General features: G+C 38.5%; 1 protein-coding gene across 1 annotated transcript; it reads right to left on the reverse strand.

The window, feature by feature from the left end:
* Positions 1 to 636: 636 nt before the first annotated feature.
* Positions 637 to 26,230, reverse strand: DYNC1LI1 (dynein cytoplasmic 1 light intermediate chain 1). Its single transcript, XM_071429433.1, has 13 exons — positions 26,007 to 26,230; positions 25,647 to 25,720; positions 14,883 to 14,999; positions 13,132 to 13,362; positions 9,856 to 10,025; positions 8,625 to 8,718; positions 6,831 to 6,966; positions 6,340 to 6,451; positions 4,890 to 4,949; positions 4,719 to 4,763; positions 4,068 to 4,188; positions 3,741 to 3,899; positions 637 to 1,591 (listed from the first exon to the last, which is right to left on the reverse strand). Exons 1-13 carry the CDS (start codon positions 26,171 to 26,173, stop codon positions 1,479 to 1,481), a joined length of 1,599 nt encoding a protein of 532 aa, XP_071285534.1. The 5' UTR covers positions 26,174 to 26,230; the 3' UTR covers positions 637 to 1,478.
* Positions 26,231 to 27,110: the final 880 nt, after the last annotated feature.

Here is a 27,110-nt window from a genome sequence, read left to right on the forward strand (position 1 = left end):
GGGCAGGGACCACCCACTGTGGTCCCTTCCAACCTGACCCAATTCACCAGAACCACTACAGAATGCAGGAACTGGGGAAGAAGAGTACCACCATATTCAAAATAGAGAGATTTCTAACAAACCAGAGAAATTAAGACTGATTTAAAAAAAAAAAACAAAAAAAAAACCCTAGAAAACCTGAACTCATTAAAATGTCTTGGCAATCATTTGATCAGGATATATCTTTTACATTTCCTAGTCTGAGGCTGTAAGCAGAAAGTAACCACAAATTTCACAGAAGAAAAAGTGATGTCCAACATTTGTGTACTGAAAGCTTAAGTCAAGTCCTACCCTTGGTCAACTACTACTTAGACAACACACTGCAGCCAGCAGCAGGATCCTTAGTCTAATGTGTGTTCTGAAAACACTGCAACACAAACCACCCAAGTCAGATAAGCTAGTTCCTAGTTTGTTCCTAGGAACAAACACTGCAGATTCATCCCCTTCCTTACAGAAACAATGTTTTAAGGAAGTTTAAATATCTGCCACTGATGTTATTAACTGAGAGGTGAAAATATAAAAGCATGTTTTAAGATGTTTTACACCACATCCTTAGATGTAACTAAACGAACAAGAACACCATGGCTTCAATGAAAGTTATTTAAATTTGAATGCAGAGAATACTTTATTAACTGATTACAGTTTTGATGACCAATTTTAAACCATAAGTAGTGTGGGAAACATAGTGGGGGACATTAAGGCTGAGCCATATATATATAGACAAATCTGGATACTGATATTCTGTACATTTAACCTCTGCTTTTTCTTTATACATCTTTTATTCAGTGTCTGCAATTAACCAAAGAGGAATAAACAAAAAAAAAAACAAACCCGGACACTAATTTAGTCTTATACCTGGAATGAATTTTTGCATGGGTTTTTGAAAGCAGTGTAAACTTCAGTGTATATGAAACAGATTTTTTTAACTGTATTCCCAATTAAGTGTTTAAGTATAACTGGAGTTTGTTGCTATTATAGATTTGTGCAATTATTTTTCTCTTTCAAAAACTAGCAGTAGTTCTCTCATGTAGAGGTTAAATCTATTTAAGATAGTATTAAACTTACCTAACAGACTGGGAAATCAATATAAATTAAGTGCCTGTGGTGTGTATCAGTTTTCTTGCTCTAAGCAATCCCTATTGCTTAAGTGGACATACTTGCAATTTTACAGAATTACACTGACTTTTCAACAAAACCCAGAAAAAAAATTAATTTCCTGGTTTTGCACTGTGAGCAGTGCTTCTACACAATGTGATATCGTTTTCCATCTGTACAGCTCCCTTTTGTAAAGTTGGGCAACACATATAAAAGAAAGACAGACATCAATGGTTTGTGTTCTGAAAGATATTTCAGTTCTTTAGTTCCAGTCACTGAAGGAAGAGGCAGAGGCAAGTTTGAATTATCCCAGAAAACTGAACAATTGGTTTTATTTGGTGTCTTCAAGACGCTTCACCTTCTGTGGGAGATGTAGATGATGTAGGAGAGACCATTTCAGGTTTTCGTGAAATTCTGTCCAATTCTGCCTGAACATCTGTTAAAACTGGCTTCTGACCTACAAAATAAATGTGTATGATTCAGTCATATTTATGAAAAGCCTATGGTATCTTCAATTCTCAAATCAGACAAATCCTAGTAATTGTTACTGCATGCTTTAGATGCACAACTAAGGCATAAGGCCAAAACCCAAAAGAAACAGAAAGGAAACAGTAGAGAGAAAGTCATATCTTTTCATATTTCTGAAGAGTTAAAATATAAAATAAAGAAGATTGTTAAGACTAGCAGTTATGACTGCTTCTACACAATTGTCTGTATAATTTGTATTTGAAATAATGCTGAATGTAAAAATCAGTGGTTTCACCAAACACAGCAAAGCCAGTTTTGGTTTTGTGTACTTAGTCAGCATAAACCTGACACCACTCCTCATGGGTGCACACAGACCTGCAGATGGCAAATCCCTTTCTCTCCTCACCCACTTATGTCCTCTCTAAATTGAACTGGCACAAACATTTGTGCAGCCACACTCTAACCTAATTTAAGCTCAAAACACACCATTTCCCCCCACCCTTTTAATTCCTACTCCTCAGTCCAGGTTTCTATCCCACTATGTCCTATAGCAAAAATGGAGGAGCCAACATGGGAAAAGGCAGTGCAGGATTAGGACTCCAACAATATGACAAGTGTGCACAGCATCTGTAAAAGAATGTGCTACTGCTGCACATGTGTCAGAAGTGTCCCAGCATCCTTTCTGAAGATGCAAATTAATGGGAACTATGCATAAAGGTAATTTTGGCCAGATGTACTTTGCTGCCCTTCAAATCATTTAACAAAAGATAATACTGCATTAGAATCAACACAGCTAACGTTCCAACTACTAAGCAGAAGAAATTTCCCAAAGCTGCTGAGGAAAAAGTAATTCTCAAATCCCAAACTACTGTCTTAACAGACAGTTTTCAGATTTGAAGAGTGAGTGACACAGATATCACTAAATACAGACAGCAAACACAGAAGAAGGTGAAGAGGCCACATTTAAGCCATATTTGTTTGTATTTATGGTAGTTCCTTGAAAACATAGTCCTTTCTGAAGTTAAACTGGCTGTAACTCTAACCCTTCATTTGTTGCATAGCAGGAAACATCTGAGAACTGTTTTGCTCCTTAATAATTAAATTTTGTCCTTAAAAGTTTCTGCCACAGCCCAGACAGAACACTTTTCTGGAGTGCTGCCTCTGTTTGCTTGGCATCATCCAAACCTGCTGCCAGCCACTCCCCACAGGATTTTTCAGTGGGTGCTCTCTGTGCCTCATATTGCGTCAGCTGCATTTGTTTGAACAATCTCCATATGCTGTTCAAACTGGCACTGCTGACTTTGCCTACAGCACATTAGGAAGCACTCAAACTTTGCTTAGCCCACTGAGTTTTGCACTTAGAGAAGGGAAGTGTGCACAGGCAAAAAAATTCAGGGTTAATCTACACAAAATGTTAGTGGGAAGTATGAAGCACCAATGAAAGACCAGCATTCTCCCCTAAGAGCAGCATTATTGACCTCTGGGGAAGTAGGGAGGAAGGTGTCTGTGTACACATGATCTTAAGTAATACAGAAACATTTTAAATTGGAATAGCAAGAAATGCCAGTATAGTCCTGCATCTAGCTTTAGCACAGTCACTATTAAACTCTTCTAGATCAATAGTAATTATTAATTGCCTCATATATAAACAACTGTCAAAAGAAAACACATCAGTATTTTTACAGGCTGCCACCAAACTCAAATTGCTTATCACATCAGAGCTAGAACTCTAGTGAAAGAAAATTTAAAGCTATTTTAATACTGACAGTATTGTCAAAAAGAATCAGCTTGAAATACAGCTCTAACCTATTTAATTAAGACTAGAAGAGGCTTATGGCATAAGCCATTTCATTGGAATGGTGGAAACAAAGGGAAAAAACGAGGAACTCATGTAGACACGATTCATGCTTAAACAACTACATGAAGATTTTTTCTTTGATCTTCTGAAAGCCACAAAAAGGCAATACTAAAGTGCTGTGAAAACAAAAGCAAAAAGCCATATAGAATATAAAAGCATATATATATATATATAACATTCAGTTAAATATAGTAGTATTCATACTTTTGATAAACTATACTAACAGGAACATCCATCACTCAATTTAGATTGAGTCGATCTTTAATGTCATTAATCATACCTGACTTTTTTGCTGATGGTGGTAAGTTGCTGCCAGCCCCTCCAGTGCCACCTCCCCCTGGACTGCCACCAACACCACCAGGGCCACCAGGAGAACCAGTTTTCTTGCTCAGGAGACTATTGAAGAAGTTAGCCAGGACTCCTTCAGATGTAGCTCCAGCTACAAGGGGAAGAAGGAAAGAAAAACCACAACACAAAACCAACACAGATTTTCTAAGTAAATACTTATTTAGTGTGTTAATAAATCTAAATAAGCACATTAAAGCAAGCAGGCAAAGCAATTATTTTGCTTCTCCAGCTGCATGTGTGCCCTCACAAGAAAAGGTACCTTTCATATTGGGATCAATCTTTTTTGACCCAGTGGGGATAGGTGTAACACTGGCAACATTCGATGTTACAGATCTATTTGGTGTCCTAGGAGATCCACCAGGAACTCTTGGTGAGGCATCCTATTAAAAAACAAAATAAATCAAAACAACAGAACAACAAACCTGAAGTGTAAGAATAGATTAAATGAAGCCTTTTGTTATTTCTCACACCTCCTAAGCTTTTGTATTTTAAATGTAGTATCTCATGCAATTGAAACGAGATAGGATTACATTTTGCTGATTGCGTATGAGATTTTTCACACTTGTAGAACATTGTTAAAACTATTAATTTTGGTGTAACTAAAGCACAAGAGAAGATTTTAATTTTATCTCCATGAGAAACCTGAAAATCCAGGTGCCTCTGGCCATAAATGCATTCTAACATATGAAAAGGAAAGCCAGGACCTTTAGCCATTGCTGTCAATACTAGTTGTTGTGACTCACCGTGGAGTGTCATAATTTGAGAGCACTATTTGACAGAGTCTTTAAATACTATGTAGTTAAAAACAGTTAGATCAAACAATATTTGACAGTGCAGATAAAAGAAATGCTCTAAATATACAAAAGTTAATGTTTTTCATGTGATGATATTTAAAATTTTTGTTACTAACCACTGGCCTTCCTGCAGCAGTAGGTGGTTGTTTAGCCAACTGTGACTGCAAAAACACAAACATACACATGGAGTGTTAGATATTACAGTGACTAAGAATGCAACCCCAAATTTATATTGGGAATGTTGTTAGATGAAACTCTTGTTGCTTGTTTTATAGACAGAAAATTACCTGCTGCTTCATAAGAAACACTTGGTCATCCTCAGCTACAATTTCTTTTTCATGAACAAACTGCAATACAAAAACATGACCATAAATTTGACTAAAAGAAAGAAAGAAAGGGTTTTTTTTTATCTGCTAGTGAATATGACCAAAACATTCAATAATGAAGTACATGTCTAAAATACTATGATTGCTGCATATCACGTTTTTCATATTTAAGACTGCTGCCTCATGATTTAGGCCAAGTTAATTAGAAGTGAAATAGAATTATCATTAACTCCTTTGACCTGTCAGGCATAAAGCTGTAGATACATTTGTAGAAAGACCTACTAAAAAAGCTCATTTAATTGTTCAGTAAAAAGGAATTAAGTACATGGTTACAAGGCTCATTCAGAGGTCTCAGGATCAGTAAGAAACATTCATGGATGCACACACTCCGCATCATGCCCGTGTCTCTGGTAATCTATTGAGGCCTCACCTCAGTATTACTTTATAGGTAACTATGGCACACATGACTCTTCACCTGTGTTGCATCACATTGGTGCAGGCACTGGACACAGACATCTCAGATCCCAGTTCTATGCATCAAATTGCAAGCACTCCCCTTCCAAATAAGCTCACCAAAAATTTTGCCCAAGCAAGCATGGTAAATATCAGTATCAAAGTTTATAATCCAGGCCTGAAGTTTATAACTGTGCAAAGGAAATATTGTCAGTTATATTTTCCTTGGACACCTATTTAAAATGTCTTGATATTTTCCCTAAAGATTTCAGAAAGGACATAGTATTAGTTTTCTCCATTAAAATAATTCCCACTTGAAAATAAGATCAGTCACTAAATCTTAGCTTTGTTAGAAAAAAGCTATAGAAATATTTGCCTTCAAGAACCTCTGAGTGCATGGGAGTCCACTGCTGCAGGAATTTTGTTCAACAACCTCACATATGTTTACAGGTCATTCTATCAAGGCCTTTTGTTAGATAGTACAATGGAAAATACACTGAATATATGCAGAAGCTATTTGCACATGTTTATTTTTGATTTTACACTGTCTCAAGCTTTCTTATTTTAAATACTCAAAAGAAACAGAAAGTATTATGAAGTTATAAACAACTCTGAGCAAAATGAAATATTCTTAAAAAAAAACAACTGAGAAACCAGTAAATCATGTTTAGGCTTTTCAATACCAAATACGCCTTAAAAGCAAAACAAGTGTATTTGTAGTCTTGAATAATGTAACAGTGGAAGGAAAAAAGGTGTAAGCTGAAGAAGAGCTATAAAGAACAAAAACACATAATGATCTTTTTTGTTAACTAAAGAGCAACTTTAAGAACAAAATAAGAACACCACCCCATGGTACATGACACTTTTGAGAAAATGGAAGCGTAGTCTCAATGAAAGAGAAAAAAACTGCAGGCAAATAAATAGCAAAGCAGTTAAATGCAAAGACATTTCAGTGTACCTTTCTGACTGGTGGTTTTGTTATGATATCTTCAAAATTGTCATCTGCTTTTAGTGTCTGGAAGTTCTCATGCAATATTCCTATCTTCTTGTCATTATCCCAACCTGCAGGACTAGAGAAAGGATTATTTGGCTTAAAATTCTATTGCTACTTCAGGCTATTCTTGCATGCACTCCTGAACTGCACATGACTGAGAGCCAGCAAAGCTGTGACAGTGCCCATTCTCCTATGCAAGCTGGTTATTGATCAGTATGAACAAGTACAGACTAGTTCAACATAACAGAAGAGGAAAATCTCTGGGCTTAACATTTCCCTTTGGAGCAGTGAGTGTTTGTAATCTTCATCCACTGGCCCTCATCAAATTCCAACTCATGAGACTGTTACATGGAACGCTAAAGCAGCATTTAGAGCCTTTTTTTGGTTTATGCTTTTTAAAGTATTGCACAGGTACATTTTGTAAACACACACACATAATAGTGCAGGTAACTTACATAAATACTGCATCTTTTTCCACAACAACAGCTGGAACATTGAAAGGAAATCCGTACAACTTCTGGACTATATATTTATACACTAAATCAATGTTTTTGTTTTCTTTTACTGAAGTGTAAATAAGTGCTGCCCCATCTGAATAAACATGTTAAAGAAAACTCAAGTTTAGTGGCTAGTAAAAGAAAATTAAGTAGCCTTTAAACTATCAAAAGAGAGTCAGCTACTTTGTAGAATTTTGAAAGGGAATACAAAATCAAAGCAAAACAGGTCAAGTAACTTCCAACATTTCATTCTGAAATAAGCTATTAAGTAATTTAAATCAATCTTTCTTTTTTCTGCATTTGTTTTAGGCCAGCTCAACTGGTTTTCAGTAAAACTGAACTTTACTTGAACTGATTTTCAAGTAAAATAAAGGCTCTTCTTGCTTTCAAAGCCCCCCAGTACCAATGGTTTCAATACAATGCCTTTAAAACAGTCTTTTGCTTTTAGTGAACAAAAATTCTCATGCCACATCCTTATATGTTCTCATTATCCCACCCTGCAATCACTGCAGCACTAACACTAGCAGCTTCAAAAATGCCAAAGATCTTCCACTTTCCCATCTGGGTTTTTTTAATTAGGGGAACAAACTCTTACATTATACAGTGATCTGCTTTTAAAGGAAATGAAGGCAAATGAGTTTACTATGTATCAGTTACTAAGAGACCAAGAGAGTGCTTAGTATTCTAGCACAGTTTGCTATCAAATTAACACATTATATGCACAGGATTAATAAAAGAGAAATTTTTTCTTTGGGATTGTAAAAATACCAAATTGCCTAATTTATTTCTACATGCCTGCAACTCAAATCCTAGAAGAAACTTATATAATGGGGTCTGATTCCTAGTCTGTGAAATTTAGAATGGAATTTCCAGTTGTACAGGGCATATGCAATCATGGAGGCTAATCACTACTATTTTATATTCTTCTGCCACACACAAGAGTTACTACATAATTCTATCTTGAAAAATTAGGTCTTGGAAGCCCTTTGAAGAAAGTGCCATTTCAACTGAAAGCTCTGGCTCTTGAACTAATTTTTCCATTCATCACCTGCTGTCCCTCCAATATAATTTAAACTTCCCTTCACCACAGCACAAATGATGACACAATGTAGGCATGTTAGTGGCATCTAAAATCTAGATTTCAATATGTCTATCTGACTAAACAACACCAGACAGTATTTTTTACCCTTCTTCTAAAAAAATTAAGTTTAAATATAATAATAGCACAGCACCAGTTTCTGTGCATTGTCTCTGTACCAAAACAAGGAAAGTCAGTGGACTCTGCCTACAGCAATTCACACTTCTTTCCCTCCATCCTAACCTCATCCTGTAGAATTACTGAACATGGAGGAGACTGCATATTTGGGACAAAATTAATAATATGCCTTATGTGCATCTGGAGCAAGATCATACTTAAATGAATTATCTTGTTGTTATTTTAGAGAGCTTGTCAGCTAAGATATGCTGTTCTGAGAACTGATTTTCTAAATATGAAAATGGAGGCAATAAGGAAATTCATGGTAAGGGAAATTCATACTAGAAACTCTAGTAGCTCTGTAAAAAAAAAATACAAGAAAACCAAAAAATTTAATTCAATGTTGCCCATAGGGGTAGCTGAAGCAGACTACAAGCTACAGTAAAATAGTTGCATCCTACTTTGGTACAGACACAAATATTCTTTTAAACTTGTTATAATTAATATAAACATTGACTTGAGTAATTATATCATCTTTGTGATGTGTTAAAGGATACATTGTAAGCAAAACCGTCTGATATGTGACTGAATGAAGTCGAAGTGTTCATCTCTGTAGTCATGCTCTTTTTCCAGAACACTGATGGCATCACACTGTCAAAATAAACACAAAATTAATATACTGCTTCCAGTCATCTGCTAAAATAGCAGTGCTGCTACACATCCAGTTCACAAGGGGAAAGGGAGATAGAGTGGGATGGGGTAGTGGAGAGGAAAACAAAAACCTGCTAAGATGGTTTAGAAGCACAATTGAACCTTTTTGGTTTTGATAATACATAAGTGGATGTATATGGAGTCAGCATAACTTGAGAGTTCAAGTGACTGGAACTTTTCATTCACTCGCCCTTCCCACTCCAATGCAGGCCCCACTCAAAATCTTGGTTGAAAACTTACCACTAAATGATATCACAGTTTTTTACACACTGTGGCATTAAGACAGTGTTTTTAATCTGTTTACTAACTAGCTCTTTGCAAAGGGAGGCAAAAGCAAAGAATATGGAAGCAGAAAAAGTAAAAAGGTGTGGGGGTGGGTGGAAAAAAAAAATAGAAGGAAACTAGCAGGTGAGAAAAAAAAAAATGGTGTTCAAATGAGAGGGTTAGCCTTCCAGAGAGGGAACAGCATATGCATCAAAAGGTTCATGCCTTCCCTGGGGGCCAGCAGAGGCTGCAGAAGCAGTATGCTTAATGCCAATGAGAACTGAGGAGCTGGGGGGAAAAAACCAACAAAACTATATAAAAATAGCCACAGGAGAACCACACCATTGTTTTCTTTAATATGGTTACATATCTAACAGAAACCAAAACAGATCACACCCTAAGAACTGAGAAAAGTTATAAGTGCAGTGCTTCACTAACTACAATTCTCAAAGAAATTTATCTTCAGAAAAATATCAGAAATATAAAGAAAACCCATATTTTCAGAATATGGAGGACTGTGGAAATCAAGGGGAACTCTAGTTGCTTATTGACTACCTCATTTCTGTGAGCAAAACCAGGTCTGAGGTATTTCTCAATTCCTTAAAAACTGGTAGAACTAAAGGAAAAGCTAATTCCAAAATAACATTAAATAATGGGTTCCAGAAGATAACCAGACTTCAGTATTAAACACTTTTAAGGAGTTCTTAAGTGAGGTATTCAGAATAACTTAATAACTGTGTGCTTCCCACCCCAATCCACAATTGACAGAATTACTTCAATAAAATATGCAAAAACCTGAAACATGAAACAAACCTTTGTACAAACTACTACTACTGGAATGCCTAAGTTACATGTTAGTGTATCTGCACCCAGGGGTAAAATCACACTGTCATCTTTGTCTTCCTGTAATGAAGTATTTCTTCTCTGTGGAGAAGCTGGAAAATCCTCGCCTGGTTCTATATACTCCTGGAAGTCTCTTACCACTGAAAGTAAAAAAAGTTACATTAAAACATCAGCTGCTTTATTATTTCAACAATGATTTCCACTGCCATTGATCTCTAGCACAGTTGATTCTCTAGCACTGTACTTCTGCATCTTGGTGTTGAAAAAACGGAGCATGCACCTAATCCTGGCTAACTGCTGGCTCTGTGCAGCACAAGGGAGAACTAGCAAGTCTGAGATCTGCTGGATCAGCAGCCAGAAGAACATGATCAGATAAAACTGCCCATAAGGACAACATGAAAGCATATTTTTTTATCATTGTGAAACCACTAAGCAGTTGCTACTAAGGATTACTGTTTGATCTGCTTCCTAAAGGACATAAGTTTCCTTCCATTCTTATGGCAATGTTAATGGAACAGTTTGTCAGAAAAAAACAGAATTAAGCCTCACACAAACCGCTTAGTTACTACTGTATACCAGGTTTTACCTACAGACCCTTTTTCCACACTTTACTCTCTCTACAGTGACTCAATAGTAGTATAAACAAAAAATAATAGAATACATAAACACTAGTTTTAACTAGCCTTATAATTACTTAATAGCATATTAAACAGTTGGTATGCTTTAAAATGATCAGCTATTACTTTAAAATGTAGCAAGCAGGGTAAATTAGAGTGTAACTTTCCTTTGTCCTAATTCTTGTTGCAAATCCTTGTCATGTTCTGCTGCACACGCCCAAGCCTCAAATTACACAGTCACTTACTATTCCTACAGTCAGGGATGCCATGTCAGGCATAAAATGTCTGCATTTTTCACATCACATGTCCTGTTCCACACAGCAGAAACAAGGCTCTACCAAACCAAACCACAGCACTGCCTACTATTCCACCAGTAGCACATCCTGATTCAGCACAAGAAGCCAGGCAGCAAGGCAGCTCAGCTGCATTGTGCACAGGGCCAGTGAACTACAGCAGAACATCCTCACTTCTGTGTTAATCCACTGCTACTGTCACTAAACTGACTGAAGCCCTCTGAGTTGATTCCTAGAAAACATCTGTGCAATTGACAGAGTAAAACTTATTTCAACGCCCTAGAGGAAAAATTATATTAGGGGAAGATTATTCCATTTTTCTGTGGATCTTGGAGTTCACAATAACAAAAAGCACATGCACAGGTTATCATCTCAAACTGTCAACCCTAATTTAGGGAATGCTGCTGATTCAAGTCTGCTCCAAAGAGCTTCTTAGATTAACTGAATGTATCTGAAACCCAGAGTTCTCACCACAACATGCCAGTCACTCTACAGTGTCTTTCCTGTATGTATATATATCCTGTCCTGGGATAATTGCATAAATCCTCCATGGGACCCTAAAGTTCCCAATTAGTTCACACTAATCTTTATGTAAGTAGGGAAAGCAGTAAAAAGGAGGATTAATTTAGTATATCACAGCTCCAAAACTGTGGAATACTACCTCAGGTCTTCCTTAGAAACACAATTTCATTAAACACAGATTAATTCAGTGAAGAGGAAAAGCTATTTCAACCCTTCACACACGGCTGCTATGTATCCACAAATGTCTTTCTGTATCAGTTCTAGCCCTCACAGGGTCTGTCTTTGAGTGAGTGGAGTTAAGCTGCTAGAAATGAAGACACACACAGACCCTCAGTAGATTTCAGTCCTAGTAGCAAGTTAAATCAGTTCTCAGGAGCACTGAGCTTGACACAGGAATCTAGTGGGATCCCATAGCCAAAAGCCAGGCAAGCAATGTTCCCTCCCTCCTTTTGGCAGTGTCAAGCTCCTGCCCGCCTAGCAATGCATGAAGTCACTTCACAACAGGATCAAAACAAAAACCAGCTTCCAGTCACATCTGGATTGTGTCCAGGGCCTCTGTTATACCCAATGTTCAGATTACTTATATCTGTAAGAATTAGACCAGATGACAGAAAACCAAAACAGACAAAACTAAATGGAGCAGCATTTTTTTCTTGACTCATTTCATTGCTTACATTTTCTGGATTTTGTAGAGTTTCTCTATTCTGTTCAGTCTGTAAAGAAGTAAAACTAACAGCTATACACCTTTGATAACATAGATACTGTATCCATACTTTAATCCAGCAAAATCCTATCCTGAAAGTGTTTGAGGGGATGTTTAATACACATGCACTAACATCCAAAAGCAGATGGAAGATACAATTCTCAAGGACGATACTTCCCTCAGAAGAATCTCTCTCTTAAGGGACAAACAGAACAACTAATATTCCCCATACCTCGTTCCAGAGTATCTACAACTGTCACCTTACATTCCACTTCATCACAGCACAGCTACAACCTGCATTTCTAAATTAGCATAAGCACTCATTGCTTAAAAATGTACCAGTTAGAGTGCAACTTCAGACTTAAAAAGAAAGTTTAATCATGCTATTTGATCTCAACAGCTTTCTCAAATCTCTTCCTTGTAGTAATTCACTGAGAGATGAATGGGAAAGACTCAAATTCTACTACCAGGGTTGCTCAAAAGTAATATGGAGCTATAATGTGAGTTCAGTCAGCCAGTTTAAGAAACCCTTCAAGATCTTTGTGTTCTGTATGTTTAAAACTAAAAAGACAAGACACTGACAGAGCAACAAACACATAGCTCTGCTAACATTGATAATAATTACAATAAAACTCTTCAAGTGAAAAGGGCCCAGACATGGCCATGCTGCCATGAATCCTCTCAAATTTACACTTTTGGTAGGCACAGAACATCTAGTAGTCCCAGATTCTCTAACTGGCTAACTACAGAAACAGTTAAGAAGCTGATGCAGTGATCTGCCTTTAAACAAATAAATGAAAAAATTAATGCTTAGGATTTTTTTTTTTTGCTTGATGCATCTTACCTAGAAAAATACATAAAAAGCAAGACTCTAATTTCAGCTGTGTTCATTCTGAATTTTTTTCCCCCCTACATTGTTAATTTGTTAGAAAGAAGTACTAGTATTGTTCACATAGCTACTTGAGATTTATCTGAATCTAGACTTGCTTGGTAAGTTCTAAATTTAAATAACACTTCCAAAGAATGAAAAGGACTGCAATGGAGAGATTAAATGGTGCAGAAAGCATTAAGCATATTTAAATGGATTCCCATGTATTTGCAGAATACTCACATTTTTGCTCCATTTCTTTCATTTCTTCAGGAGGAATTTTTAACTTGTCAATATGTTCTCTTACAACACTTGCCCATTTTTGTAAAGAATCCAGTGCAGTCCAAGGTCTAGACATGTCTACTACCAACATAACTAGAGTGTCCTTTAGAGAGCTTGCTTCCATTGCAAATTTAAGAAGACCTTTGTGATACAGGTCACCATCCAAAATCCATACATTACATCTTGTTTGGTCTACAAAAAAGAAAGAAAAAACATTTCATGAGATTTACTTGAAACACATCACTCCATAATGGCTATTGAATGTTCTTTGGACATGTAAAATACAAGAAGAAAGCAGATGATGTTTTATCAGTCCACTGAACACACATAATGACACAGCAATCTGCAGCTTGTGGGGAGACAAGCTCCTTGCCTTTCAAACCCTGATATTTAATGGCTGATAACTGAAGATCTTAAATACATTATCTGAAAGGATAATGATCTGATAAATCTGATCCAGAGAAAGCATTCAACATTTTCAAAATAGTTGTTCACCATTTTTGAGTAGAAAAATGTTTTCTTCAACATGCAACTTTGAAGAGAAAAAGTGGGTGAACTCAGTCATCTTCTTGCAGGTGTTGGCCTGCTTAGCTCTCAGGATTGCCATCTCCCCTTCAAAACTCCATCTGACATGCTTGGCTAACTCTTAGAGTATAGAATATACCTCAGCCACTCAAAAAATCTGAAGAACTGTAAGCTTTTAATGATTGAGTTTGACTTAATAGACAGTTTATTCTTCCAATTTGCAAAAGGACAATCACCACACAGATAGACCATCCCACTGTTTTTCCCCCCAAAAATACCACAAAACTACAAATTCACAAACACTCGTGCAGTAAAAGAAGAGATGTTGATTCAAAATTAGTTGGCTTCATGTAATTACATTTCCTTTCAGGTAAATTTTTATTACCTGTTACAGAAGTTCTGTGGAAGACATTTAAAGCAAACTCCCAACCTTCTTAAATCTGGTTCCAAGCCATCTTTGAGACCAATATCCAGACATGAATGTCAGTAAAGCAGGTGATTTCAGAAAAAAAAAAAAAGGGCCAACTTCTTCTAGTTCTCCTTCTACATGTTTGTGATTTTTTTTAATAGTATACACAAGAGTTCCCATTTTTCTCCAATCTTCCAGTATATCCTTACTCACATCCTATAACTCCAGGTACTGGGATATTAAACAGGATCTTAAACATACTTTTTCCTTTCTAACCATACCTTCACTCAAGTTTTTGGGTTTTCTTGTTTGTTTTTTAAATCTCCTTTTGCATTGTGCACAATTTCCTACCCATCAGTCGATGACAGTAGTCTTGCAAATTGTGTACCAGCAAGACAAAGGTTTCTCTGTAGGTTCAGGATAACTGCTTGTCACAGCAATTGAAATGGAAGATAGAAGCCTGGGCACCTCCTCCTTTAGGCCTGAGGAACACACATCTATTCAAAATGCTGCAGCTAAGTCTGCTTCCCTGGTCTTTTCTTTTTAGCTTTTGCTTTTGACAGGTTCCTCTCCTCCTCTACCACTTAAGTGGTCGTTCCTGGTATCTACTGAAGAAATTACACAGACAAAATTCCTTATGATACAAATCACTTCTGGCATAAACTGGATTCCTGCATACTATAAAGACACAAAAACATCCCATTGTCATTTCAAATATCATACTACTGAACCATTGCTTTCAAACTGGTTTAAGATATTGTCACAAGTACAGACTCACCATCTCGGTCTTCATCATGCACATTTAAATACAAATACTCCATTCCTCTTCCTTTTTTGTACTCCTCTATTCCTTGTATTTTTCCTATTAAGCTAGTTTTACCTGCTCCATCTTCACCTGGAGAGACAGAAGTAAGATATCACTCAGTTTTTAATCACAGTTACACATTAAAAACCACCTCGGGCAAGAAAAAAACCATATCCTAACAGGGTGACTGAGCTCATTGGAGTTTTGAAACACAGCAGGTTTTGCCCAAATCATCCATCTGTTCTAAGTGCATGTTTCAGATTCAAATACTATTCTACTTATTGATAAATGTATTTATACCACCAACTATGCTACCTGAAATAGGCTCTTATATCCATCTTTAAAAGGATATGCTAAGGAGCAATTAAACACCTCAAACAATTTCAGTCTTTCAACTACAACCAAATTAGTAAAAAAGTTTTTCTAAAGTAGAGTTTAATTGACAGTAAACTCCTCTTAACAGTTCAGAACTCTCTCATTTCAAACAGCACACTGAATAAGGCAAATCTGTTACCTCAGCTTTTATGAATTGGTTTATTTTAATATTTTCTCAGTTATAGGTCTCAAGACACCTTAAAAAGAAGTGACAAATAGTAAGCCCACTGCCTTACAATACATGTGTGTATGTTCGGATACACAGAGACAAGCCTGCAATCCAGATTCATTCACTCCTTTCCCCTCCAAAGGGAGCTTGGATAACCACTGAACCTTTCAGCATACGCACAATGTAAACACCACAACTACTGCCAGAGACCCTTCTTGAAAAACTTCATTTGTAGTCATAGGTCTCAGAGTTGGAAAACTTCATGTGCATTTTTTCCAGTTCAAAAGAGTAATCAAGCTGAATTTGGACACAAAGTAGGGGTTTGCCAGTTTGGTTTTTTCTCTTATTTGCAGAATGATGAGTGTGTAACAGACATTACTAAATTCTTGAAACTCACTCACAGCTTATAAAAATAATGTTAATCCCAGGTCCCTAAGAAGCATGTTATAAATTTTGTGTCAAACAGAACATTTTTTCCCAAGTCTCTCCTATAGAGGGAGAGTCTAAACACATGGCTTTTAATCACAAAACAAAGACAAAAGTTCAAGGGCAGTAACTTTCACTGCTAAACATAATGACATTTTCCCTTTAAAGAGAACTGACCATGCTCTTATAGATGTCACTCAATGGAATGAACATATTTTAAATGAAATATATTTTGAGAAAGAGAGAGAGAGAGAGAGAGAGAGAGAGAGAGATAAGATCAGAACTGAAGTCTGAAGTCTAGTTAAGTATAGACAAGTTAAATGAAAAATGAAGTTGTATCCCTTTAACTTTTCCACAATTTGAGGGTTCATTTGTGAGTTCCTGTATTAAATCAAGATGTACCTGAGCAAAAAATTACAGCTAGTTTTAAATAACCATTGAAAAGCAATGCTACTTTCTAGTCATACATCAAGCTTTTCCTCTTGTAAAAATATCTTTTAAATAATTCTGATGAAAAAGTGAAGAGTTTAAGCTTCATCACCATAGATGAATTACAATTCCTCCTCTGCCCTCACCTCTGTACTTACCCAAGCTTCTTGAAATTGTCATGTATGAATAACTGAGAAGACTTTATTCACTGCTACTCTGACAAGTTATGAAGCTGCTTTAACTTTGCCAACAATGTCTTATGACTCATTGAGCTATTTCACCTTTCTGAATTGGTAGCTTCAATTAATGCGTGCCAGCAGAAGGCTCAATAGGTAAGACAAATCAAAATTTGTTATTCATTTTAATGAGGGGTGGCACTTAAGAGCTTTCTGAGTTTCTCAGAACAGATCACTTCCAGCTAAGTTCTTTTGCATACAGTTTGATTCACACAGGTGACAATAAAGATTTCAACTTGCTTGAATTTGGGAAACTTTACTATCTCCTGTGTGCATCTACCAGTTCTTAAAGTAGCTGCAACATGTCTAAGAAACTCCTGCAGTTGTAAAAGGTTCTGCATCTGATAAAAGATACACTTAAACAGTCTGAACTAAACCATACTTATACAGATGCTAATATCTAGACAACTATTGTTAGAAAGTGCTCAAGCTAAGCAATATAGGCAAACTTGAAATATACTTCCCACGAGCCCCTTACTTGTCATGGCTCTGTGTTATGTAATTTCCTCTCCAACCCCGTATTTCCAAATGCCTAAAATAAATTGGAGTTGAATACTGTTAAATTAATACTTTATGGCAAAGTAAGAACTGGAATTTTATTTTCCCCTCTGCACTGAAAGAAATTTAGTACAGCACAAGACAAATTGATTTGATGTAAAATTAGTACCTCTGGACACATATGCACACACAGCAGTTATTTTAGCCTTCCATCAGTTCCTTCCAAGAACAACTTGAATTTAATCTGTTTCATGAGGAAGCCTGTCTATTCTCTTGTCCTTAGCAAATACTCACACACATTCCAAAGCATCAAGACCAGGCAGGTGGATCACTGACACACATAACAGTGCTGTACAAGTTACTGCATGAAGAGAGCAGCACTCATCTTTCATGAGGGAAAGCTGGAAGATGTGTCAGTGAAGTCTGAAGTTATTAATACATAAACCAACTAGTTTACAAACAGGATGACCCACTTGCAAAGGTACAAACTAGCTACCTAGTCAAATGTGCCATACCTCATAGGAGATCCAAAGTTCTTGACACATTTAAGCCAAATTAGAGTCAGTATTATTTAAAAAGCTGTGAGGAAGTAAAAACAGGACCATCACTTATGAGAAAAGGATTTCCTCCTTTTTGCCCAAACAATTGATCATAAAGGTGAGGCAAAGAGAACTGTCTAGGCCAAGAGAACACAGATTCATAACAGAATACTTTGGGTTGGAAGGGACCTCCAAAGGTCAGCTAGTCCAACCCCACTTTAGTGGAACCCAACATGCAAAGATCTGAGGTTTCATCTACTTCTGCTTCCTATGTGCAGTATGTTGCATATACCTTTTGAAATCATAACAACTGCAAATGTATTTGTATCCTTGTTATTATTTTTTCCCAACCTAGTCTGCAATAAAAAACACTTGAAAAGTCAACACACTTTGAATACACTGAGTTATGGTGGGAAAGAGCAGCAGATTTTTGCTTTGTAGCTACTCTTCAGCAACAATAAAAAGCAGAAAATCTTAAACCAGTGTTTATCTAAAACTCCTAGGTAGTTTTTAGAAATCTTGAGATCAAATTAATTCTAAGTGCCAACTTTTAAGACTTCTCAAAACTCAAACATTTTATTGTAGTGCCTTTCCTACGTACAGAATCTTCTCTCCCTCTCAGAGAAAAGGGTAATATATGTGAGGAAATTAAAGTCTATTAGCTGTTGGAGGTTTGATTGATAATGCACAACATACCAATACAGCTACCATTAACTGCTACCTGGGACATATATAAGAGTATGTATGTTCAGAAAAAAGTCAATCACAATACATATATACTCACATATGGCTTTTCAAATTACAAATCTTAACACATTTACCTTTTTTTTGTGATACCTCTACAGTACATGAAAAAGTAATGCTGCTTAGTATCAGACAAAAGGAAAATTTCATATTCCCTAGGTGCAAACATCACTTCCTATTAATATTATGAAACAATTTTTCCTCAAGTGCTACTGGAGCAATAGAGAAAACAGAGCTTTATGCACCTTCAAGAATAATTACCATCATCCTCCACTTCATTTCAGAATTTTGGAAAATCCTGTAGCTTCTTTATTTTTAACTGTGGGATAATTAAATTAACAACTGACTTCCATACATAAGCTCACAGAGCAAAACATTTCTGACATAGTATTTTTGATATAGCATTTCAAGGTAGAATAAAAATCAGGTGGATTTTGCATCCTTCTTTTGCAAATAACATAAAAAGGCCTCCTTTTGCAGAGTAAATACTAAAGAACAAAAATTCTCCATTATACCAAACTGCACTCACACATTAATACGACAGTGAAGAAACAGAAGTGATGTTTCTAGCAAGCGGTGCTATGCAAAGCTGAATACAAGTAAAAGAAAAACAACAGATTTAATTTTGCACAGAAGTCAGGCTCAGAAGCAGCTGAAACAAAGCCAAACCAATCTGCTTACACACAGTATTTCACTGTCTTGTTAACAAAATGGAAAGTCTTATACTCAACTAAACAAACGCTGTTGCATTTTTATCCACACACTGCCACTACTTCATTCCTCTGATAAACTCCAGTTTGAGGTTGTGAAAGCTCCTCTGTCCAAGGTGCTACTCTGTTCACAAAACAGATTTTGAAAACATCCTTCTTGCTGCTGCCCCCAAACATATAGGAAACTGTAACAACAGAAATCCTTCCCAGCCTCCTCTTCCCTTCTCACTACTCCAGGCAAAAATCAAGTTTGCTGAGCAGAAAGTCAAGTATCACTAAATGTTCTGCCACAATACAGAATTTGGCAGAATGGTCCCCCCAGACAGGAAGGGTGGGCAATGAGGTGAGTGAGTCTCCTTCTGCAAGTGCAGGCAAACAGGCATTTATCTATGTCCTGCTACACCAACTGTTCAGCCATAAGCTATTACATTAGAGAGGACTTAGGCTCTCCATTAGAGAACTTCTTCAAACTTTCAATTAACATTTTCAAATTCAAAATATTTACTACTCATGCTACTTCCACACTTCTTGCAGTTTAGCAAATGAAAACCGAAGTAGAATTTCACTGGTCCTACAACAAGACATTTCTTAAAGAAATCTGTACATGGAAGAGCAATCAATGTGTTATCTGCAGGACAGACATGAGCTTTGACTGTCTGTTTAAATTGTTTCTCCATTGTAAAGTGTCCAGTGTGTTTAAAATATGTCAAGGCAAAGAAGCAAGAAGTGAATACTTCTTTTATGTCATCAGTATTGGTAGCATGCCCCTCTTCAGTCCAGGACTGTGATTTTTTTTTTAATAGCTCTTTGAAAAACCCTGGATACCTTACTTGTTTGTAGTCTATAATCCTAGTGGTTCCTTGAAGGAATTTTTTTGTTTGCATTTTAAATCCATCAATTAAAATTCAGCTTGATATGGGAATTCTATGACTCATCTCTAAAAAAAATCATGTTCAAACAACGCCACACAAAACCAGAAGTAATGGTCCCAATTAACATCTTCTGCACACCCCACACCCCCAAGCATACTTTTGTGAATCAGCTCTATACTTTTTACAATGCAAAAGACAGCTTCTGGGTAGGAAAATTCAGAACATTTAATATCTGTAGCATAAAATATTGAGTATTTTTATTAATTGGAAAAAATCTATCTTGCTTAGGTATGATAGAATAAAGCCATCAAGTCTAAACATGAGTTATTGAATGGGGCTAAGATGCCTTCCCAGAATCCCAGAGCAATCTCTGTTCCATATCATGTGGAACGCCTGAATCCCAACACAGTGGTGTAGAGACATAATGATCTTCTTCCTACTAGAACCAAGCACATGTCACTATAGCTATTTTCAAGATAAAATACTTGTCACAAGCCAATAACTGCCTTTTCTACAGCTGCATATTAGTGAAAGAAGCTTGTTTACACATTCTGTACTAATTGAAGAAAGTCTTTTACAGAACAAGACCAAAATAATCAGAGTAAGCCAAATTTAGTTTGCTTTCAGAGAATTAAAGAACAAAATTCATTATGCTGATGAGCGCATACAATCTCTCAAACCAACATGGAAGTTCACAATAAGTAGGCCATAACAAGTTTACAAATAACTTGTCACTAAATTTTCATTTGCTCATTGAATAAAAATTGTCTCCTTCTCCAACTTTATTTTACTCTGCCAGAGAAGTCTTTCCCCTCACATATGATTCACTTGGTATATCTGTGACACTGAAAAATTAAATCACTTTTCTGAGGAGCACCTTAATTGCACTTCAGCCTTTCAACATGATAGAAAGCAGATTGCAGATAACTCTTCCAGCAAGTCTTTTGCCATGTCCTGCACCACAAGAATACTTGAGCTGACTGTGAAAACAAGTACAGCAGTAATGGTGCTACCTGTGCTTGGAGAGACCCACAGCCAGAGAAAGGCAAATATTGCAGAGAATTCTACAGTGACTATGAACAGCATCCATTCCTAACTCAGTCCTTCTCCTTTAACATAGCAGGAAGTTGTCTAGTGCATTTTATCCAGGTTCACTACCAAAATAGAATAATCCCATGTTACTATCCACGGGACACCTTTATTGGTACTCCTGCCATTAACCTGCCTGGAGAACACAGAAGCACAGTTCCTTTCACTGTTCTTCACCTTTGGAGCTATTTCTGAGATAGATCCAGTAACCAGCAGCACCTTTGACACCAAGGAGACAAACTAAAATAAATGCAATTCAAGAATTTCAAAACCTTCCATGCTGTTCTAAGTGACTTCTACTACACAACATCCTTGTAATTCTGGATTTTTGAAAGGGTATTATAGCAGGAAGGGCATAACAAAGAAGTACTACTTAATTCGAAAAAAATGTAGCTACAAAACAAGCAATTAGAATTTTATCTAGGTCATTGCCCCATCAAAACAATTGACACTTTAGAAGCATAACTCTGCTGACCTAAACACAATTTGACTACATTTGCAAGGCTTTCATTGCCTGCAGAAGGTGAATTAGAAGGTGCAAGAAGAGGACAAAAAGAAACCCTCTGAGTTAACTTCTGCAGCACTAGGGAATATTTGAAATATATTTGAAGAAAAATACTTGAAATTAATAATATGGACAGTATGAACAAGCAGTATTTTATCAGTTTCAATTTTTAAATGCAAACAATGAAGCGGTCAGCTTTTTGAAAAGGAAAAAGTAAAAGAAAACCTAATTTTTATAGTGTTGAGTACAAATTGAGGTAAGCAGATTTTATACCCTCACCAAAATTTGCTGTATTAAAACTTAATTTTTGAGTTCTTCATATTCCACAGGTCCACTAGAAGAAAGCAGCAAGCTAAACCTGCTCTGGAAGATATATTGGGAATGGCTGTTATTTCAGAAAATGGTACATGTACACACAGAAAAGTGTACCCGTAAATTAGCTGTGGATTGTGCTTCTTTCCAAGCATCCTTACAGCCACTGGACAGGAGCAGAGCTCCAAGATTCAAACAAACAGGCCTAGCCCTAGGAAGTGAGATGTCTGGGGTAAAGAGACAATGTGGACATGAGGCAGTTGAACTCTCACTGCCTATTAAACTCAAAGCTTTGATCATCAAGTCAAGTAAAATGCATAAAAAACCCAAGCACACTAGTGATTCAGTAGAAGCATTGTGCAATACAGACACAGAGAATCAGGCATACGAGTGTCACTGGATGGCTTGACATTGTTAAAATTTCAGGCAGAGAATATATTGTGCTTCAGAGACAGTGGAATGCATGAAACACAAAGCCAGATAGAAAACAACCATCCAATTCACTTTCCAGCTGGAAGCCTGTGTCCTGTGCATCCTGGAATGACTTTTGAACATTGCTGCTTGAATGCATGCAGCAGTTCATTGGGTACATTATTAGTTCAGGTCTCTGAATCCAAGCCTTCACACATTCTACAGCACTATGGATTCCATTCAATCTGCAATGGTGAGTTGTCAGCTGCTCCCCTCTACTCCACTCGCTGATGTATCAGAAAGGGAATGAACAGGAGACCTCCCAGCTATAAGCATCAGTTTTCTCATCACAGAAACCATCTCCTGTGAACAACTACCTTTATTACACAAGTGAGCAAAAGACAGTTCATGAGAAGAAAAAAAAAAGAAAAAATGAAGCAAGTGCAACAAAAACACTACTTCAGCTATCTGCAAAAAGTAGCTAGAAGTGTCAATGAGAGCACTCAATTTCCTTAAGAAAGCATGGACATTTTACATTTTCTGCTGGTATAGTTTGCTAAACAAGGTAGCTATGGCCACTATGATAAAACTACCTAGGAATCAGAGCATAATGGACTTACAATAAAGTTTAGAAAAGCTTGCACTTTTATTATTTGTTCATACAAGCTCAGAAAGATGAGAAGCTTTCATGCCACATGTTGTGCCAATCAGAGTTTAAACTTTAAAGAAAAATAGTTATTGAAAAAATGTCTGCAAGTGAAACAACTTTGGAGAAGTAAAACTGTAAGTCAACTAATTTTGGGCTGATTTTGAGCAAATGATTACTAGCATTATTTGTTAACCTTCACAAAACTATGTGCCGTATCTAGAGATTAACATTTGGCATTCCAGTCTCTTTTAGTTAGATAACTCCAACTGCTTTCCAGGTTCTTAAAAATGAGATGTTAACACAGCTAAAAATAAATACTGAAATAGCAGAATTAGCATGCCAGACACAGACAGGTTCCCAGAACAACTAGGCATACAACTATATGCACTGTTTGAAAAATAAAAATGCTGTAGGCAAATTAGAAAACCTGTCCTAGCAAACAAAAGAACACTACGTGGTGGGTTTTTCCAGTTGGTTTGTCAGGGTGGGGCCATGAGATGTTGGAGGTTTAAGGTGGTTTTTTTTTAAATGCAGTTTGTATTTAAAATAAGCACTCATTTGTTACTATAAATAATATTTCATCTGGCAAGTTTTGACCAATATGACTGTTTATACAGTAAATATTCGCCTGCCACAAATTGACTGAAAACCATCAAGATGCTGGTCAGCTTTACACCTTTTCCTCAAAAGTACTGAAAGTATAAAGAAACTGAAAATAATCATGCCAGGAAGTGCTCTGTATTAGTAACAAAAGTTAGTACAAAGCTATCTAAAGGAACAAAGCTTGAACACAGAGGAAATGTTTGATAACAGAGAAACTGTAAACACAGTTCAAGAATTCAAATAGACAGAACTTCACCTACTGAATCTGTCCAATACAGAATACATAAGACCTCTCCTTTTCCTGTGATGTGGTGTGCTTCAGGAGAAGCATCATGACTTGCAAGTGAACAACAAAGATCAGGTATTCTCATGAAAAACATGGCCATGTTCTTCTCTGGCCAGTCCTCAGATCTGGTATTCTTTTTCCTAAATACATGCCAAAATTGGGGGTTTTTAAACCCCTCTTGGATCAAGGCCTTCCTAGAAAACACAATTTCTAAGCAAGAATTAGAATTTCTTCTATGAATCTGTACATTTTCCAAAAAAAATACATTAGTCAAATAAAGGAAAAAAGGTATTAATTACATTAAGCCATTCTATGAGCTCTACATAAATGGTAAGAAAGAAGATTTATACACAACAGGTTGTATAGCACAAACTAAAGGAGCATTGGAAACAATCTATGATATCCTTTCTAGCTCTGAAGGAGGAAGTCTCCAGTTACTGAGCACTAAGGATTACCTGACTATGAAGAGAGGGGAAAAACAAACAGTGTAATCTTCTTGACAAGGATCACAGCTTGAAGAAGAATCTCCCAACTTCAGCAAGGACAATCATCCAATTTAAGTTCAAAGTGTCACATAAAAAGCTATCAATCATTATAAACTATTTATTTTGTTTAATATCACTGCAACTTCCAATCTCAACATCCTACTTAATTACATAACATACAAAGCAACAAATTAAAGGGTAGTAAGTCTTGTAAGAGCTTCAGAAGACCATACTATCATCCTTGCACGGTCTTCTCTTTCTCCTTCTCAGTTTTAAGTAACCACTCAGCTTATCAAAACAGGAAGAAAAGGATCACAGTGATTGCTTTAGGATTACAGAGGGAAAAAAAAAAAAGCCTAACTCAAAGAACCTCAAGAGAGTGTAAGCCACAAGACTATGCAGAATCATAGTGTGTACAGTCTGCAAGAATATCTTTACTGAGTTTTAACCCTGTTTCCAAATATTAACACATTTTTTTCTGGGGACAGGGAGGTTGGCAAAAGGAGTGGAAGAAGGAGCTAGTTATAAATCCATACACCTGGACTCATTATGTTGTCTACTGGTAATAGTATTTAATAGTCTTTCAGGAGGAAAAAAAAAACCAAAACAAAATAACAAAAATCACACCGCACTAATAATAGTACTAATAGCTATTCATACACATACACTTGAGAGCATCCATTTCTCTCTCTATTCCACGAAGCTTTTAATTTTGACGTATCATTTTCCTTCATGAATTGCAGCTGGGTGTCTCATTACCACCCTATCAAAGTCCCCTTCCGTACCTGTCACCTTGCCGAGGGCCAGGCTGGACTAAGGCCCTGGGTGGAGATGCCGGGGCGGCAGCGCTGGGTGCGAGTGGGCAGGGCAGAGCCCGCCCGGCCCTCCCCGGGCCCTCCCCGCCCTCCGGCCCGCAGGCAGCACCGTCATTGATGCCGCTCGGGCCACGGAAGCGGTTTTTGTGTCCGCATGACACACCGCAAGCGCCGGCAAGCGGCACCGCCGGCCCCGGGAGGGAGGGCTCGGGAGCCGCACGCCCCCCGAGGAGAGACAATAACAGCTCCCCGTCCAAGCCATCCCCGCCTATGGAGCCAGGGTGGGGGAAGGACAGTAGGGTATTATGGCGAGGTACCTACGATGAGGGGCGTATCTAAAGCATCTGTGGACAATCTGCAAAATGAAGCAAAGCCACGCAAGGGAGAAAGCAGGAGGGTTAAGACAGCGCCTTGCCACCCATCACTCCCCCCTCCCCTTGGGGCGCTGAACAAGGGAAGCTCCAGGCACCCAGGAGAGGGCTCAGGAGCCAGCCTGTGTGCGGCGGGGATGGGGGCAGGATCGGGATGCTTTCCTCAGTCAGTGTGCGGAGGGGAAGGCACAGGGATCAGGATGCTTTCCTCACCCAGCAGGAGAACGTTCTTCCCCGAAGGCAGCTTGGAGCGGGAGCGCGTGGACACCTCGCTGAGGATGCAGGACCTGGCACGGAAAGGCGACAGCGCTTAGGAAGGGTCTCCCGCTTCCTCCCGGTCCCCACCCTCGCCATCTCCCGGGGATGGGGGGGGCTACGGCATGAGGGGCGGGGGGCAGGGCAGGAGCTGCCACTGCCAAGGGGAGGTGCCCCCCCCCGCCCGAGCTCAGTGACTGAGAGGCGCTGAGCGGTGGGATTATCCAGCCCCCTTCCCCTCGCCCCCCGCAGGGCACCGAGGCGCCCCGAGGGCGGCGGCCAGCGCGCCCGGGTCCGCGGGGCGGGGCGGGCACTCACCAGAGGTTCTGCCCATCGTCCTCATCGCCCGCCCGCAGCTCCGCGTTGTTGTTGTTGGCCGTGGCCGTAGAAGCGGCGGAGGAAGCAGAGGAAAAGCTGGCAGCCGAGCCGAGCCCGGAAGAAGAAGAGGAGCCGAAGGAGCCAGCTCTCCCCACCGCCGCCGCCATCTTCGCTGCTGCCTCCTCCTCCCTCCCCTGCCCCGCCGCCTCCCCGGGACGCGGAGCGGGCGGGCGGCGGCGCCGCGGCGCCGGCGGGGACCCGGATGTTGGGGGGGCGGGGCCGGGGCGGGGGCAGCGGCGCTCCGGCCGCTCCCCTCAGCTGCCCGGAGCAGCAGCGAGCGGCTGTCAGCCCGGCTGCCCTCGGCGCCGCTCCCCCGTGCGAGGTGCTGCCGTGGGCAGGTGTTGCCCGGGCAGCCCCGGCCCTGCAGGAAGCACCTCGCATCCAAGAGAAGTAAGTGCAGCTCAGGAGGGAGATGCGCCCGCTGGGGAGGTCAGGGTGGTCGTCCTCTCCAGGAGGCCTCGTTACTTGGTCTTCCCTCACGAGTATCGCTTGAGAATTCGGAAAAGATGGATCACATCACCATCATTTTAACAGCTCGGCTTTGGCTAGAAGTTCCAAGAAGCAAGCAAGTGTGCCAACTCTTTCTTTATATGTTTCCTAGGGTAACGCGAGGATGGTGGTAAATTCTGTAAGAGTTCGATGGGTGAGTTTGGTCCCTTAAGGGGAATTTAGGGAAAACCTAACGCAGGGGATGTTTCCTTGTGCCCCCCCCTTTTAAACAAAGGATACACATTCCCAGAGACTCTGGGCATAGGGCAAGTAATTGGCTGTATTAGCGACTTATGTGTGCCAGCAGTTTGTACTTTTATGTTTCTTGCTGCTGTGTTGACTTTTTTCCCCCTGAAAACACTGATTTTGATTTTAAGTAGTATTTTGAAACGGGGGGGGGGGGGAATCTGTTTTTCTTAGCCATGGGTTTCTCTCAATGGCTTTCTGTTGCTTTGCAACCCAAACTACAGATGTTTCTTTCACATGTTTGTTGTTTCGGTAGGGATCAGCTGTTGTAAGGTGTAGGTCACCATTCATGAAAGTGTATTTCTTTCA

Source organism: Agelaius tricolor, unplaced genomic scaffold, assembly GCF_023055355.1.
Source record: "Agelaius tricolor isolate 1412-34295 unplaced genomic scaffold, bAgeTri1.0.p SCAF_6, whole genome shotgun sequence".
NCBI lineage: Eukaryota > Metazoa > Chordata > Aves > Passeriformes > Icteridae > Agelaius > Agelaius tricolor.

Coding starts and splice junctions, on each gene's coding strand:
- DYNC1LI1 (XM_071429433.1), bottom strand. CDS start 26,173: ATGGCGGCGGCGGTGGGGAGAGCTGGCTCCTTCGGCTCCTCTTCTTCT. Junction 4,950..6,339: donor CAAAACCACCAGTCAGAAAG/GTACACTGAAAT, acceptor TTTGTATTGCAG/TTTGTTCATGAAAAAGAAAT. Junction 4,189..4,718: donor CTGCTGCAGGAAGGCCAGTG/GTTAGTAACAAA, acceptor GTTTTTTAATAG/GATGCCTCACCAAGAGTTCC.